Source organism: Neovison vison, chromosome 1 (assembly GCF_020171115.1).
Source record: "Neovison vison isolate M4711 chromosome 1, ASM_NN_V1, whole genome shotgun sequence".
NCBI lineage: Eukaryota > Metazoa > Chordata > Mammalia > Carnivora > Mustelidae > Neogale > Neogale vison.
In genome coordinates, this window is record NC_058091.1 from 179201583 (window position 1) to 179218614 (window position 17032).

The 17032-nt window shown below is 36.9% G+C and overlaps 1 protein-coding gene across 6 annotated transcripts in view; it reads left to right on the plus strand.

The window, feature by feature from the left end:
- The window catches only part of CSNK1G3 (casein kinase 1 gamma 3), a 112460-nt gene that overhangs the window by 24514 nt on the left and 70914 nt on the right, over positions 1-17032 (plus strand). For all 6 annotated transcript variants that reach the window (XM_044263884.1, XM_044263907.1, XM_044263898.1 and 3 more), the window contains exon 2: positions 14006-14433. In XM_044263884.1, coding sequence (XP_044119819.1) covers positions 14256-14433 — 178 coding nt within the window. In that variant the 5' untranslated portion in view covers positions 14006-14255. The remainder of the gene's footprint in view (positions 1-14005; positions 14434-17032) is intronic.

A 17032-nucleotide genomic window follows, 5' to 3' on the forward strand; every position in this document is an offset into this window, starting at 1 on the left:
TTTCAAATAAATAAATAAAAAAAAATCTTAAAACAAAACAAAACAAAACAAAACTGAAGAGGAAGTAATACTCCTAAAGTCATTTCATGAAGCCAGTACTACAGTGATGCCAAAGCCAGATAAGGGCACTATAAGAAAAAAATATTACAGACCAATATCCTTAATATATATAAATGCAAAAATCCTCAACACAACACTAGCAAACTTAATTTACTGGAACATTTAAAGGATCATATGCTATGATCAAGTGGGATTTAAGCCTGGAATGCAAGGATCCTTCAACATTTGCTAATCAATAAATGTAATACAGCACATTAACCAAATAAAGGATAAAAATTGTATGAGCACAATAATAGATTCAGAAAAAGCCTTTGACAAAATTCAATATCTGTTCATGATAAAAGTCTTAAGAAATTATGTATAGAAGAAAGTACCTCAACATAATAAAGGCCATGTGTGACAAGCCCATAGGTAACATCATTTTCAGTGGTGAAAGGCTGAGAGCTTTTCCTCTAAGATCAAAAACAAGACAAGGATGCCCTCTCTAACCACTTGTCTTCCATGTAGTACTGGAAGTCCTAGCCACAGCAGTCAGACAAGAAAAATCAATAAAAGGTATTCAAATTAGAACAGAGGAAGCAAAATTGTATTTTTTTTTTTTTGCAGATGCATTATCTTAGAATTTTCTACTGTAACAGTGATATAATTTTAGCCTACACATTTCCAGTTACCCTTCTGTCTTTAAATGTTTGGAGAGTTACTATTTTTACTTCCTCTATTGCTTACCTTTGACATTTTATTTATTTTTATTTTTTTATTTTTTAGATTTTATTTATTTATTTGAGAGAGAGAGACAGTGAGAGAGAGCATGAGCGAGGAGAAGGTCAGAGAGCGAAGCAGACTCCCCATGGAGCTGGGAGCCTGATGTGGGACTCGATCCCGGGACTCCAGGATCACGCCCTGAGCCGGAGGCAGTCGTTTAACCAACTGCGCCACCCAGGCGTCCCTTACCTTTGACATTTTAAATAACATTTTTACATTTCTGTTTCATTCTAGCAATTTTAAATTCTCTCACTCTTTTTTTTTTTGCATTTTGTCTTTACTCCACACTTTGTAAGGTGCAGATACTCTTATTTCTCTTGTTTCTTTTACCACTTCTACTTCCACTTAACAGCTGAGCATTTGTCAATTGTATGAAGGTTGGACAATTTATATTCTCTTCTGTAACATTTATCTTGCATTTTTGGGGTAGGATTGATTCTAAAACCTGAAAATTAATGAACTGTGCTTGCATTGTTAGGACATGCTGGAGAACCAAGTAGTATACTAGGATTAAAAATTTTTTATTATTTTTTATTGTAATTCCAATATAGTTAACCTACAGTTTTATATTAGTTTCAGGTATACAATATAGTGATTCAGCAATTCTGTACTTTACTCAGTGCTCATAGTGGTGAGTTTACTCTTTCTTCCCCATCACCTAGTTCATCTATTTCACTCATCCTCACACCCCCTCCTGTCTGGTAACTATCAGATTGCTATAGTTAAGAATCTGTTCCTTAGTTTGTCTCCCTCTTGCTCTTTTTTTCCCTTTGTTAGTTTGTTTTGTTTAGTAAATTCCACATATGAGTGACATCCTGTATTTGTCTTTCTCTGACTTATTTTGCTTAGCCTTAAACTTTCTTGCTTCATCTGTGTTATTGCAAATGACAAGATTTTATTTTATTTATTTATTTTTTAAAAAGAATTTATTTATTTATTTGACAGAGAGAGATCACAAGTAGGCAGAGAGGCAGGCAGAGAGAGAGAGGAGGAAGCAGGCTTCCCGCTGAGCAGAGAGCCAGATGCGGGACTTGATCCCAGGACCCTGGGATCACGACCCGAGCCGAAGGCAGTGGCTTAACTCACTGAGCCATTCAGGTGCCCCAAGATTTTATTTTTTTATCGATGAATAACATTCCATATCTTCCTTACCCTTTATCTATTGATAGACACTTGGGCTGCTTCCATAATTTGACTGTTTTAAATAAATAACGGTGCCATAAATGGAGGGTATCCTTCCTCATTAGTGTTCTTTGGGCCCTTTTTGCTCTAGTTCAGGAAAATTTTCTTTGAAAAGTTTTCTTAATTTTCTCTGTCCTTTACATTTGTTGAAATTATTAATTTGAGGGGCATCTGGGTGGCTCAGTGGGTTAAGCTTCTGCCTTTGGCTAAGGTCATGATCTCAGGGTCCTGGGATCGAGCCCCGCATCCAGCTCTCTGCTTGGTGGGGAGCCTGTTTCCTCCTCTCTCTGCCTGCCTCTCTGCCTACTTATGATCACTGTCTGTCAAATAAATAAATAAAAATCTTAAAAAAAAAAGAAATTATTAATTTGAAGTTGGAGGTGTTTGGTTGCTTCATCCTGTGTGTTTTCCTTTATTTGTTTTCTTATTTTTGTTTTGTATATTAAGATTGTTTCCCCACTTGATCTTTGCTTATTCCATTTAATGTAACATTATTTTGTCATTCTCCCTCTATATTACTGTTCTTCTCAAAAGCCTCTCTGGATCTAGTTGTTATTATTTTTGGTAGTCTTTCCTCTTCTTTTGTGTGGGTGATCTCCTTTTGCCAGATTTTTTACTTGCTTTTTTTGTTTGTATTTTTCTTTCATATAATTAGCTTTCTTCCCAAATACAGTAATTCTGAATTGTTAGTTCATTAGTCTCTTGATGTCATGTATACATGATGGTGCTTATTGACTATGAGTTTCCACATTAGAATGAGTACTCAGGGCACCAGTCTGTAGGCAAGGGGTTCTTCAGAATGCCAGATGGGGATGGGTTTCATTCTGTGATGCCAGAGTATAATTTTCCCTTCCCCATGTTCTCCTTTGGACCCTCCTTTGGCTTCTTTAGAGGTCTGTTCGTATTTTGTTTTGCTTTGTTTTGTTTTACATAGGAGATAGTTAATTGTAGTTAGTAACAGTTTTCCCATACCCCTGCCTCCCATCCCTTCTTCCTTTGTGCTCACTATTTCACCTTCATTTAGGAAGCCTTTGTGGTCTTCTGGTCGGGCAGATCACTTCTTTACTTACCTGTTGTATTTTCTGGCACTTAGTTTGGGATTTTGCTTCCTTCACTCACCTGTAGTATATGCGTTTCTTCCCATCTTCCATAAGTTTATTAATGTTTCATGTCTCCAAGGGTTACTGGTAAGAATATACATAGTTACAGTTGTTAACTCTTAAAAAATAGGATATTTAAACAGAAAGGAATATATATATATCATAGTCAGACAGCATGTTACAATTTTGTAGGTTAATAATTTTTTTCTTCTGTTCTGTGAGTGTGTATGGCCTTTTTGTTCAGAAATGTCTTGGAGCCCTGGTACATGAATGGGGCTTGTTGAATGGTGGGTTGTCCCCACCCCCCCGCTGCCCAGTTTGGTTCAGATTAGGATTGGCCAGTATCGAGGTGTTATAGAATACTGAGAATATAGGATGGCAAAAGGCAGAAGGAAGTCCCAGGCTGCAGATCCAGCTAGAAGGAAACAGTCTGTATTTTGAGAGGTCAGACAATTAGTAAGAACAACATGAGAAAGTAAAGTGGGTAAGAATATGAACTCAGGAATTCTCTTTTTTTAAATCATTTCTCACCGTATCAGTTACTAACTTCATGATGCTGGTTGTGCCATGTGATTTCTTTAAAATTTAGTTTCCTTGTTGGTAAAAAAACTGTTTTGAGAATTTATGAATTAATCTATTTAAAATACTTAGTGTAGTAAGTGCTCAGCAAATATCAACTACAGAGATTTCACACACACACACACACACACACACACACACACAAACAGAGCTTCTGCATTTTTCTGGAAAAATTGGTATGTCTAGATTCCTCGATGGCACTGATAATATTTACAGCTGAGTATAACTGTTCCTTTCAAGTGGAGTATTTGCTTTCTAGTTTGCTGTAGTCCCTAGTATTCCTTATGGTCTTAGTCTCTGCTTGATTCACTCATACATATTACCTGCCTTACTTGTTTGGGCATTTGGATTTGTGACTCATGGTCTATTGGTGTTAGGTAGAGCTGAAAGACTATCTTCAGTTTTCAGAACTGATTTTTCTTTGGTGCTAGGATGAATCACTACAGAAGACAGAAATGCAGACAGTATTAACAGAGTAACTCAGGCAAGGGAATGCTATCTCATCCAGAACATTCTTGGGAGCATGGGTAGCAGACTGGTTGGCATATGCAAAAAATCCTCACTGAGGTCTTTCAGGTGAACGAATAGCCTGATGTTAGGGGGTCTGGTGATAAGTAGCTGGGGGGGGCTCTAAGTAGAAATTATACACCTAAAGCCTGGAAATGTTTAGAGATAGAAATAAATCATTTATTAATCTATAATATCTATTGACTGCTACATGCCCAATAGTGTACTAGGTTCAGAGATCATGAAGTTATATATGAGTCATTGTCATCAAATTCAGCAGGCAATTTTAATACTGTCCGTAATATAAGGGCATCCTTAGAAATCTCCTAGTCTAATCCTATTTTATAATTATTAAAATAAGGATAGCCATATTAATCCTTGCCCAAGTGTTTGCTACTAGTTGGTGTTCCAAGACCTCTTTTTTTATTATCCTCGATAGGCAGGTAGCATCAAAGAGGTCTGGAATCATGTAGTGAGGGTCCCTAGACCTGACTAAACTGTTGTATTAGAGCAGGGTACAAAGATTGGAACTTAGGTAGGAGAGAAGGTTATATTACCTTACATAAAACTCATTCTTTGAAAATTGGAGTTAGAGATTCTTTTGGGGGACTTGAAGTAAGTGGCAATGTCGGAGAAGCCTACATGGCACAGAACTATAGGCACCTTCTAGGACCTGTAGGTGTTGTGTAGGACCCGAGGGTAGCCTCCATCCCAGAGCCAGCAAAACAGGGGCCCTTACTGTTACAGGGCCAAAATGTGAATTTTGCCCATAATCTGAAAGGGCTTGGAAGAGAATTCTTCGCTACTTTAGCCTCCAGGTGAGACTGCAGCCTGGCTGATACCTTGAATGAAGCCATGAATTCCTGAGCAAATGACTCAGTTGAGCTGTGCCCAGACTTATGATCCATGAAAACTGTGAACTAGTTAAGTGTGTATTGCTGTAAGCCTTGACGTTTTTGCTAAATTGTTACACAGCACTGGAAAGCTAGTACTTTTGGTCATGTCCAGGTATATTGTATTCTTTAGTATAGTGTTATAATGAACACAGTGCTTTACTATCTAATTTGAAATACCTAGTCCACCCTGTCCTGCTTTAAAAGCATGGTCATAGCAATTTGTGATATGCTCTGCAACAGTTCGAAATGACAGGTGTGCCATATATGTTCTCTCACAACTACTCCACTCATGTAGCCTGAAGTAGCCATCAAGATATGTAAACGAATTGGTATGGATTCATTCTTTTTTTTTTTTTTTTTTTAAAGATTTTATTTATTTATTTATTTGACAGACAGTGATCACAAGCAGGCAGAGAGTCAGGCGGGGGTGGGGGGGAAACAGGCTACCGGCTGAGCAGAGAGCCCGATGCGGGGCTCTATCCAGGGCCCTGGGATCATGACCTCAGCTGAAAGCAGAGGCTTTAACCCACTGAGCCACCCAGGCGCCCCTGGATTCATTCTTACAAAAACTTATTCATGAACAATAAAATTTGAGTTTCATATGATTCTCATGTGTTATAAAATGTTATTATTAATTTTTTTCCCAACCATGTAAAAATGTAAAGACCATTTTTAGTTTGTGGTGTGCAAAACAAATCACCGGCTGAATTTAACCTGTAGGCTGGAATTTGTGGCTATAGTTAATAGCTAGACTTGTAGGTGATACTAATACTATTGGATAGTTGCTATAATAGGGAAAGTACTAGTGCTGTTTGAGATCCTCAATAAGAAAATATTTCAATTAAAAATGTATTTTGTAAACATATTTTAAAGACTTAAAATCTTATTACGGGTTCATGAGGAGTTTCTTTTGAATGTGGTGAACTGGAAAGGCTAAAACAGAAAAGAGCTTCCTTTCTCAGTAACCACATTATCATGTATCTGCTTTGATTATTCTCCCTTCCTCACTCATAGATGATATTTTAGTTTCCTTTGATTTTTTGTTATGTATTTATAAGAATAAGTTCACTTTTGGCAGTGGACTTATTTTCAGGTATTAAAAATATCTGTTCTGGTTTTGAGGTTCAGTTTTAAGCTAATTCCTTGCTTCTTTCAACCACTATCTCCCCACCTCTCACTTTCAGGCCTGGCTCTTGGCTCTGGAACTTTGTTTGGGGAAGAGATTTGACTCTTTCCTGCCCCCCCACCCTCCGCCCATTATGCTGGCCCTTGCTTCTTTACCATTCATATTGGGTAGAGGGGTATGAAGACGAAAGGGCAAAAGTCCTTTCATATATGAAACACGTTCATAGGCTCTTTCTTTCATGAGGCACTTCTGGTTTGTCAGAGGCTTCGTGAGGACTTCTGTAAAACAAAGTTCTAAATATTGCTGTACACAAATATGTATATACATGCATTACAAAAAAGTTCTGGAGCATACACACCAAACTGAAAGTAATTACCTCTGCATAGGCAAGTGGGTTGGAAGACAAGGGGTGTGGGTATCCCAAGGGGTACTTTTACTTAATCTTTATTATTTGAATTCTTAATTACATGTAGATTGTGTTTTGGGTATTTGATTAAATATAAACCAAAAGCTATGTATTGAAAATAACATAAAAGATTGCAAAAGGTGGGGCGCCTGGGTGGCTCAGTGGGTTAAAGCCTCTGCCTTCAGCTTGGGTCATGATCCCAGGGTCCTGAGCTCTCTGCTCAGTGGGGAGCCTGTTTCTCCCTCTCCCCACCCTCCCCACCTGCCTCTCTGCCTACTTGTGATCTCTGTCTGTCAAATAAGTAAAATCTTAAAAAAAAAAAAAAAGATTGCAAAAGGAAAATTACTTCTAGAAGTAATAGAAGTATAGAAATACAGAAAGGCTCTTTAAGGTTCTAAAGTACTGTAGTAAATTAAAGTACTGATATATTCTAAAGTAGTAAAATACTGATATATTCTAAAGTAAAGTACTGATACATTCATTAACTTTAAGAAACATTATAATAATGTTATAGGATGGAAAAAAACCTGAGCTTTCTGATGTAGCACTGCTTTTTGGGTGTGGGTTATTTCTAAAAGTCACATTTTGAAGTGTTGTTGATACTATGACCTATGATGTGTAGGTTTTAAGTATCATTTTATGAGCTTGGAGAAATGTATACACCTGTGTAGTCCTTTTCCACTTTCCAGAAAGTTTCCTCATGCTACTCTTCACTCAGATATCCCAACACCCTAGGCAGCACTGGTGTGATTTCTATCACCACAGCTTGTTTTGCTGATTTTAGAACTTTGCGTAACTGGAATCATATAATATGTACTCATTGATTCCTCACTTTGTTCACTCAAATATGCGAGAGATTTTGCTAAAAAAAAAAATTAAGTTCTTTTAATATATACAGAGCTATTGATATATATATATATATTTTTTTTTTTTTAAAGATTTTATTTATTTATCCGACAGAGAGAGACCACAAGTAGGCAGAGGCGCTGGCAGAGAGCGAGAGGAGGAAGCAGGCTCCCTGCTGAGCAGAGAGCCCGATGCGGGACTCGATCCCAGGACTCTGAGATCATGACTTGAGCCGAAGGCAGCGGCTTAACCCACTGAGCCACCCAGGCGCCCAGAGCTATTGATATTTTCTATTTCATCTCGTAATCCTATGTTGGATTTCTAAAAAAAATTTGTCCATTTCCCTTAAAAAAGAAAAAAAGATTTTAATTAATTAATTTATTTTAGAGAGAGAAAGAGTGTGCACAAGCCTTAGGGGGAAGAGAGAAGACAAGCAGACTCTACACAACAGTCTTGGAGCCCAGTGTGGGGCTGGATCTCATGATCTGAAGTTCACGACCTGAGCCAAAATCAAGAGTCCGTTGCTTAACTGACTAAACCAGACAGGTGTCCCAAGAAATTTGTCCATTTCGTCTGAGTTATCAAATTACTGGCATAAAGTTGCTCATAATTGTCCTTTATCCTTTTAAAATTTGTAAGATCTTAAGTAATGTGCCTTCTTTCAGTATTGTTATTGGTTATTTATATATTTTCTCTTTTCATTTTTGATCATTTTTGCTAGGAGTTACCAGTTTTATTGTTAATTTTCAGAGAAGGAGTATTTTGGCTTTATTTACTTCCTCTGTTGTTTATTTTCTACTTTTATTGATTTTGTTCCGTGGATAATTTCTTTGAATTTCCTTTCAGGTTCATTGACACTTTATTCTGCTTTATTCAATCTACTTTTAAGTGTATCCAGTGAAGCTTTTTATTTCACATATGAGTCTTTTTGTTCTAGAGTTTCCATTTTTTTAATGATATTTTGACATTTATCAGTTGACACTCCTGTTTTCACTTATTAAGACTATATTTTCATATAGTCCATGGGATATTAATAATAGCTTTATTAAAGTATTTCTTTCTTTCTTTTTATTTTTAAAGATTTTTTTTTATCGATTTGACAGAGAGAGATCACAGGTAGGCTGAGAGAAAGAGAGGGAAGCAGGCTCCCTGCCAAGCAGAAAGCCCTATGCGGGACTCGATCCCAGGACTCCGAGATCATGACCAGAGCTGAAGGCAGCGGCTTAACCCACTGAACCACCCAGGCACCCTATTAAATTATTTCTTAAAGTGATGTCTAATTTGCTCTTTTCTAGCTTTTTAAAAAGAATACCTAGGGTGCCTGGGTGGCTCAGTGGGTTAAGCCTCTGCCTTCAGCTCAGGTCATTATCTCAGGGTCCTGGGATCAACCCCCACATCAGGCTCTCTGCTCAGCAAGAAGCCTGCTTCTGCCTCCCTCTCTCTTATCTGCCTCTCTGTCTACTTGTGATCTCTTTCTCTGTCAAATAAATAAATAAAATCTTTAAAAAAAATAAGAATACCTAGATCATTGGTTAAAAATGTTTTTAAGTTAGGCATTTAAAGCTTCTGATTTTGTTCTAAGTGTTGATCTAGATAGAGCTTACAAAATTTAGTGTTTCATTATTATTTTGTTACAGTTTTTTCTAATTTCTCACATTTATTTTTCAATTTATTTATTTATTTATTTATATTAACATGTAATGTATTATTTGTTTCAGGGGTACAGGTCTGTGATTCATCAGTCTTACACAATTCACAGCACTCACCATAGCACATACACTCCCCAGTGCCCATCCCTCAGCCATCCCATTCCACTTTATACACAAAAGTGTATATAATTCCTTTTTTTAAAAAAAAGATTTTATTTATTTATTTTATTTTATTATTTATTTATTTGACAGAGAGGTCACAAGCAGGCAGAGAGGCAGGCAGAGAGGGGGGGAAGCAGGATCTCTGCTGAGCAGAGAGCTCGATGCGGGGCTCCATCCTAGGACCCTGAGATCATGACCTGAGCTGAAGGCAGAGGCTTAACCCACTGAGCCACCCAGGTACCCTTATAATTGCTTTTAAAATTTTATTTTGATCAGAGAATGTGCTGTGTAATACTTCAGCTCTGTGAGATTTAAATTCTGACACAGCATATGATCTTTCTTGGTGAGCATTTAAAGGAAATACTATTTAGTAGTTATTGAATGTTATATTTTATAAATGTCAGCTAAGTGCAGGGTACTGATGGTATTATTTAGATCTACTGTGTCAGTATAATCCTGATATTTTTGCTTCCTTTAAAATTTTTTGAAGATTGATTTATTTATTTTCTAGAAAGAGCATATAAGAGCATGGGGAGGGGCAAAAGGGAGAGGGAGAGAAAATCTCAAGCAGACTCCCTGCTCTGTGTGGAGCCTGATGTGGTGGGGCTTGATCTCATGATCCTGAGATCTGACGTGAGCCAAAATCCAGAGTCAGCCCCTCAACTCCCTGAGCTGCCCTGGCGCCCCTAGATATTTTTTTCTTCTATTTTGTCATTTATTGAAGCATTGTTAACATTTTCACCTTTGGTCGTCTTTTTTCCTTTAGTTCTTCATTTTAGTTTTAATTTTAGTTTTTTTTTTTAGTTTTTTATTTTGCTCATATGTATTTATGATTTTTATGTTTTTCAGCTTAATCGATGTTTTTGGCATTATGAACTGGACCTCTGTATCTTTAGAGATATTTCTTTGTTTGGCTATTTACTTTGGTAATACTGTAGCTTCTCAAGTTTTCTTACACTTGCTATTTGCATAGTGTATCTTTGTCTCTTCTTTTACTTTCAGTCTCTTTGTCTTTGTATTTCAAATTGTTTTTAGAGGTGAATATAGGGGAATGTTGCTTTTTAAAAAAATTTTTTTTTAAGATTTATTTATTTAACAGAGAGAGAGGAAACACAAGCAGGGGGAACTGGAGTGGGAGAAGCAGGCTTCCTGCTGAGCAGGGAGCCCGATGTGGGGCTCAATCCCAGGACCCCAGGATCATGATGTGAGCCAAAGGCAGGCTCTTAACGACTGGGCCACCCCACTGCCCCTGGATGTTGCTTTTTTAATACAATGACAATTTTTCCCTTTTGAGAATGTGGTCTATTTTCATAGGCCTTTGTGTGTTTTTGATGGTAGTGTCCTGATCTTTGTTTTCTTTTTGTCTCATGTCTTCTTTCTCTTTTGTTTTAATCAGATGTTGTTTATTGTTTTTATATTTTGCCTTAGTTGTTTAGTTATTCCTATTCAGTTAATTTTTTGTATTTGTCCTGCATATTAAAATAAACATTTTTTGCTTGACATTGGCTACTTAATATTGAACCACATCATTCCCCACAAATATAACAATCTTAAAATAATGCAATTCCATATACTTGCCCCCATTTTTGTTGTCATAAATTTTACTTCCATTTTTTGTTATTAATGACACTAAAAAGTTATTTGTGCTTTAATCAGTAATTTATCTTTTAAGGAAATGAATACACATACATGTTTGATTTCCAGTGCTCTTAATTTCTATTCGAAGTTTGACATTTCCTCAATTTATAGCTTAATGTTTTTCACTGAATTTGGGACAGTTTGAACCATTATTTCTTCAAAAATTTTCTGTCCCATTCTCTTTATTCAATTTACTAGGACTTTAATCACTATTTAGTAGTTGTAAAGTCCTGTTTTCTAATTCCTCTATCAGGATTATTTTGGAGTCTGTTTCCTTTGACAGTTTGGTTTCCTGGCTATGGACTTTCTAATTATTTGCATGTCTGGTAATTTTTAATTGTATGCTGGACATTAGGAGTCCAGCATTGTTAAGAGTCTGGGTCTTTTGTCTTTTTAAGTATGTTCAGTTTTGTTATGGAAAGGAGGGAGGTTAGCTGATGCTTTTCTTTTTTTTTTTTTTTTTTTTTTTTAAAGATTTTATTTATTTATTTGACAGACAGAGATCACAAGTAGGCAGAGAGGCAGACAGAGAGAGAGAGGAGGAAGCAGGCTCCCCGCTGAGCAGAGAGCCCCATGTGGGACACGATCCCAGGACCCTGAGATCATGACCTGAGCCGAAGGCAGCGGCTTAACCCACTGAGCCACCCAGGCGCCCCAGCTGATGCTTTTCTTAAATCTAGGCTTGGTTTTAGGCTTTAGTTGAGCCGTGTATTGTAGTCTTTACTCTAGAGTATGGTCTTTACTCTTAAGACCTGGTCTTTGTGGTGTCTCAGCTGAATTGCTGGTATATTAATGAGTTTCCTCCACCATGACTATATATGAACTTAAATCTCTCCCAGCACTGTGCAGCCATTAGTATGTTCATTATTCATTTAACCCCATAGTAGCCATTGTCCAATAGATATTTCAGAATATTGCTACACATGTAGTCTAGCTTTCTGCCTACCACTCTTTATCCCCACACTGTACCACTGCCTCACCTTGTGTACCAAATCCTACAGATTTCACTTGTTTCAGCAGTGACTGATCTTAATCACTGCATTCTACCCGTGTCTCCCCTCCCTGTATTGTGGTCAGAAAATTATCCCTCCCTAGAGAGCTTAGGTAAAGGTGGGACTCACCTTATATGTTTGCTTTTTCTCGAAGATCATAGACCATAGTGCCTGTTACTCAATACCTGAAAATGGGTGCTTTATAAATTTTATCCATTTGTGTAGTTATTTATAGCAGGGTGGGCAGTTCAGTATCAGTTACTCTATTATATTTGGAAACAGAATAAACAGTGTATGTCTTTTACAGATACCAAAGAGATGCTTACAGTTTTATCTGCAAAATATGAGTATGGCAGAAATACTATGAAACAACTTAAACACATTGGGTGTTAGGATTAAAAGCCTATTTGAGGGATTGCTGGGAATTAATCAGAAGATACTATTTGTTTCAGCTCTTGTTGCAATTGCATTATATAATAAGTTTCAGAAATACAAATAAGAAGTCCTTGATCCTGATCCAGGTTTCCTTATTAGTGACTATGTTTTGAAGTTACTTCTTTAATTGCAGAGAATAGAAATCCACTTAAATTGTTCAAACAAAAGTAGGAGAATTGCTTAAGCTTACAGAATTGAGGTATGTTAGATGGGTGAAATTCCCAGAGAAGATGAATGGGGAAGACTCCTCCAAAAGCCTTTTTTTGAGCTTTAGTGTTTTCATGTATCTATTGGAAAATATAAAAACCAATCTTCTCCACCTCATGGCCAGTATTTCTTAACCTTGTGAAATTACTTTTTATTTTTTTTTTTAAGGCCTAGTTCAAATGTTACGTAAGAATTGTTTCCCATGATGGGTGGCAAGAGTGTTCTTTGCATTACCATTTATGAAGCCCATTTCCATATATAGTTATAAGTAATAATAAATATTTATTATTTATTAATAAATAGTATTTGAATCCTTTTTTTTTTTTAAAGATTTTATTTATTTATTTGACAGAGAGAAATCACAAGCAGGTAGAGAGGCAGGCAGAGAGAGAGAGAGAGGGAAGCAGGCTCCCTGCTGAGCAGAGAGCCCGATGCGGGACTCGATCCCAGGACCCTGAGATCATGACCTGAGCCAAAGGCAGCGGCTTAACCCACTGAGCCACCCAGGCGCCCTTGAATTCTTTTTTAAAAGGTTTTATTTATTTATTTGACACACAGAGGGAGAGAGAGAGAGAGAGAGAACGAGAGAATGAGTGCAAGTACACGTAGGGGGAGCAGCAGGCAGAGGGAGAAGGAGAAGCAGGCTCCCTGCTGAGCAAGGAGCTCAATGTGGGTATCCCAGGACCCTGGGATCATGACCTGGGCTGGAAGGCAGATGTTTAATGACTGAGCCACCTAGACTCCCGTATTTGAATTCTTTCTTTCTTTCTTTTTTTTTTTTTTTTTTTAAAGATTTTATTATTTATTTGACAGAGAGAGAGAGAGCGCGTACACAAGAAGGTGGAGCAGCAGGCAGAGGGAGAGGTTGCAGGCTCCTTGCTCAGCAAGGAGCCTGATGTGGGGCTTGATTCCAAGGTACTGGGATCATGACTTGAGCCAGAGGCATCCACTTAACCAACAGAGCCACCCAGGCGCCTTGTATAATTTCTAATAAATATTTGAATGAATGAAGTTCAAATGAGAATGTATATTTGAAAAGATTTTGAAAATGTACCTATGTGTGTATGGACATGTGGAAGACAATTTTACTAAAGTCTACTACTGATTTTCAAAATATATTCTCTGTTTTGCTTTTAAGTAGAAAATCTTATATTGACTTATGGATAAAACTGAAATGGTTTTAAGTTGTAAGGTCTAGGTTAGTGAATGTATACTGGCTTATGAAATAGCAAATTTTTAAAATATTTTAAATTTTTAATAAATTTTCTTTATTTTTATCATCTCTTTGTTATTAAAGTATAGGAAGAGGCTAATGGTTACTCTAAGTCTACTGTGGTTTGATTTAAGTGGGAATCAACAAATAGCAATAATCCATTGCTTGAACTTATGTTTTTAATATCCCCAAAATATGTTTTTAAATACTTCAGGTTAACTAATTTTCTTTTCTTAACATTCTAGCTCTCTATCAATATCAGCTTACATCACTGAAGAGATAATTTTGAAGACATGTTTTGCTGAAAAGACAACTGAGAAAAATTTCACGAATGGGATGAACACGCTTCAGTTAACTGACTACCTGCTGCAATTTGAATGTTAGCAGTTACCCACCTGGTACAGTTAACCTAGTGATGTACCTATTCTCACAATACCCTTTTTCATTGTGCTTGTCTTGATTAAAGAATTCAAAGTGGAGTACCGCAAACTTGATATGGATAATAAAAAGAAAGACAAGGACAAATCAGATGATAGAATGGCACGACCTAGTGGTCGGTCGGGACACAACACTCGAGGAACTGGGTCTTCATCCTCTGGAGTTTTAATGGTTGGACCTAACTTTAGAGTTGGAAAAAAAATTGGATGTGGCAATTTTGGAGAATTACGATTAGGTAAGACTATTTTGTTTATTCCATTATGCTGGAAGCTTTTTTTTTTTTTTTTAAGCTGAACATACTTTCTAATGAAAATGATATTGTTTAGTTGTTTTGTTGTTGTGATAATTTTAAAGAATATAAATGTTGGAAATTTCTTTCATACTTGTATTTTCATTTGTAAGGAGTTCCCTAGTATATGAATGTGTATTCATATATGTATATATAGTATAGTATATGAATAGTATGTGAATGTCTACTTGAGATCACCCATTTGGAATATGAGAAAAAAGAAAGTAAATTAAAAAGATCCAACAGGGTGGGAAAAGAAAAAAGGACCCATAAGGAGCCATTTGCAGTGTATTAAGAATGGTATTTAGGCTTTTTTTTTCATATTTGAAAACATGTAGTAACTGACCCCTTTAGGAGGGTATGTATGGCTTAAAGCCAAGGTAAAATACTGAAGCTGCATAAAAATCAGTGAAATTAAGGAGCCTGGGTGGTCCAGTTGGTTAAGCATCCAACTCTTGGTTTCTGCTCAGGTTATAATTTCAGGGTTGTGAGATTGAACCCCTGTATTGGGCTCTGCATCCATTGAGGAGTCTGCTTAAGGCTCCCTGTCTCACTCCCACTGCCCTTCCACCCTTCTCTCTCAGATAAATAAACCTAAAAAATAAAAAAATCAGTAAAATTTACATTGTGATTCTGTCACCACCCTCTCTCTAACCATTTAACCAAGTATATTCCACATTGGGGCTCTGTAATCTGGATTTTTTTTTTCCTTTTAGAGACCCAGTGGGAGTGATGGGGCTAGGGAGAGAGAGACTCTTAAGCAGGTAGCATGCCTAGCTTGAAGCGCTAGGTGGGTCTTGATCACATGGCCCTGACATTATGACCTATGCTGAAATCAGTGTCCAATGCTTAACTCACTGAGCTACCCAGGCACCTCAAGAAATCTATATTCTTAAAGATTTTTTTTTTTTAATTTTATTTATTTATTTGAGAGAGAGAGACAGTGAGAGAAAGCATGAGCGAGGAGAAGGTCAGAGAGCGAAGCAGACTCCCCATGGAGCTGGGAGCCCGATGTGGGACTCGATCCCGGGACTCCAGGATCACGCCCTGAGCCGAAGGCAGTCGTCCAACCAACTGAGCCACCCAGGCGTCCCAAGAAATCTATATTCTTAACAAGGAACACAGAGTACTGATTCAGTTTATTTTTGTAATCAGGGTGGTTTGGTAAACACTGGTCTAATTAAACTTCCTAACTCTACATTTAAGGCAGTTGAAATTCCGTGAGGGAAGGTTGCCTGCCAGATGTTACACAGCATTTTAATGACAGACTCGGGACCAAAATCTAGGCTTTTAACTGCTAGTAAAGTAGAAATATGGCTATCCTGAATGAAGAGAAATAAGAACAGGGCAGCATGGTTATATGGCTGTTAGTACTGAGGTTGCTTGAGGGCTCTTTGATCACTGGCCCACCAAGAGTGAAAACTTGCCATGTAAAAAGGTAAAACTTAGCTTTATAATTTTCCTTAGATACAACCCCACTTATTAGAAATAAATCCAATTGTATGTTTATCTATTCAATTACTTCTTATTTTCATCTTGTAAAACACCCTAATTTGTAGTTAGTCCTTCATTTTAATACTATTTTGTGTTGTTAATGTGCATTAAGTCTTTTCATGAAGCAAGCCAATAAAACGCAGTGATACACTTGTAAAGAGCTATGATTGATGTGCCTGGCAGACTCTTGCATTTGAGTAGGGACTCACCTATTTGAAAGGCTGAATGATTTACACTTCATTTTCTCAAGGATATTGAGTAAGGTTTTTTTTTTTTTAAAAGATTGTATTTATTTATTTGACAGATCACAAGTAGGCAGAGAGGCAGGGAAGCAGGCTCCCTGCTGAGCAGAGAGCCTGATGCAGGGGTCTATCCCAGGACCCTGAGATCATGACCCGAGCCGAAGGCAGAGGCTTAACCAACTGAGCCAAGCAGGCACTCCAAGTTAGATGTTTTGAAATTCTTAAACTGTTTCTGATTTTAGAATTAGAAAAACGAGGTTATTTACCTGTGTAGCTTTTAGCAGCCTTCATCCTTCCAAACGTACTTTTTGTCTGTCATGTAGGAGGCATGATTTGGCACTGATAATACTGGAAAAATAAAAAATTGTCCCCTCTATCATGGAAAATATAAGCCAGGGAACTACTTGGGGCCGCAGATTCCTCAACTTTAAAATGGAATTACTCCTACTTCGTAGTTTATTGTGGAGATGAAATTTAGATGATAATGTAAGGACCAGCATTGTACCTGCATATTTTAGGAACACAATGATTGTTCTACTTCCTTAAAAGATCGTATGAAGATATTTGTTCTGTTTTGAAATTATATTGATGACATGTTCTATGTATTTTTATTTAAATTTATATGTATAAATTAGCTCTACAGGTATATTTCATATATATGTATTTGTATTCTTATCTCTTTGTGGCTATGACTGTAGGACTATAGTATATTGGTCATTTTTATTTAAAAGTGGTTTTATGTAATTAATTTCAAAATGACTACGTGTATATGTTTATAAATACATTTATGTGTATGTATTCCTCTGTGC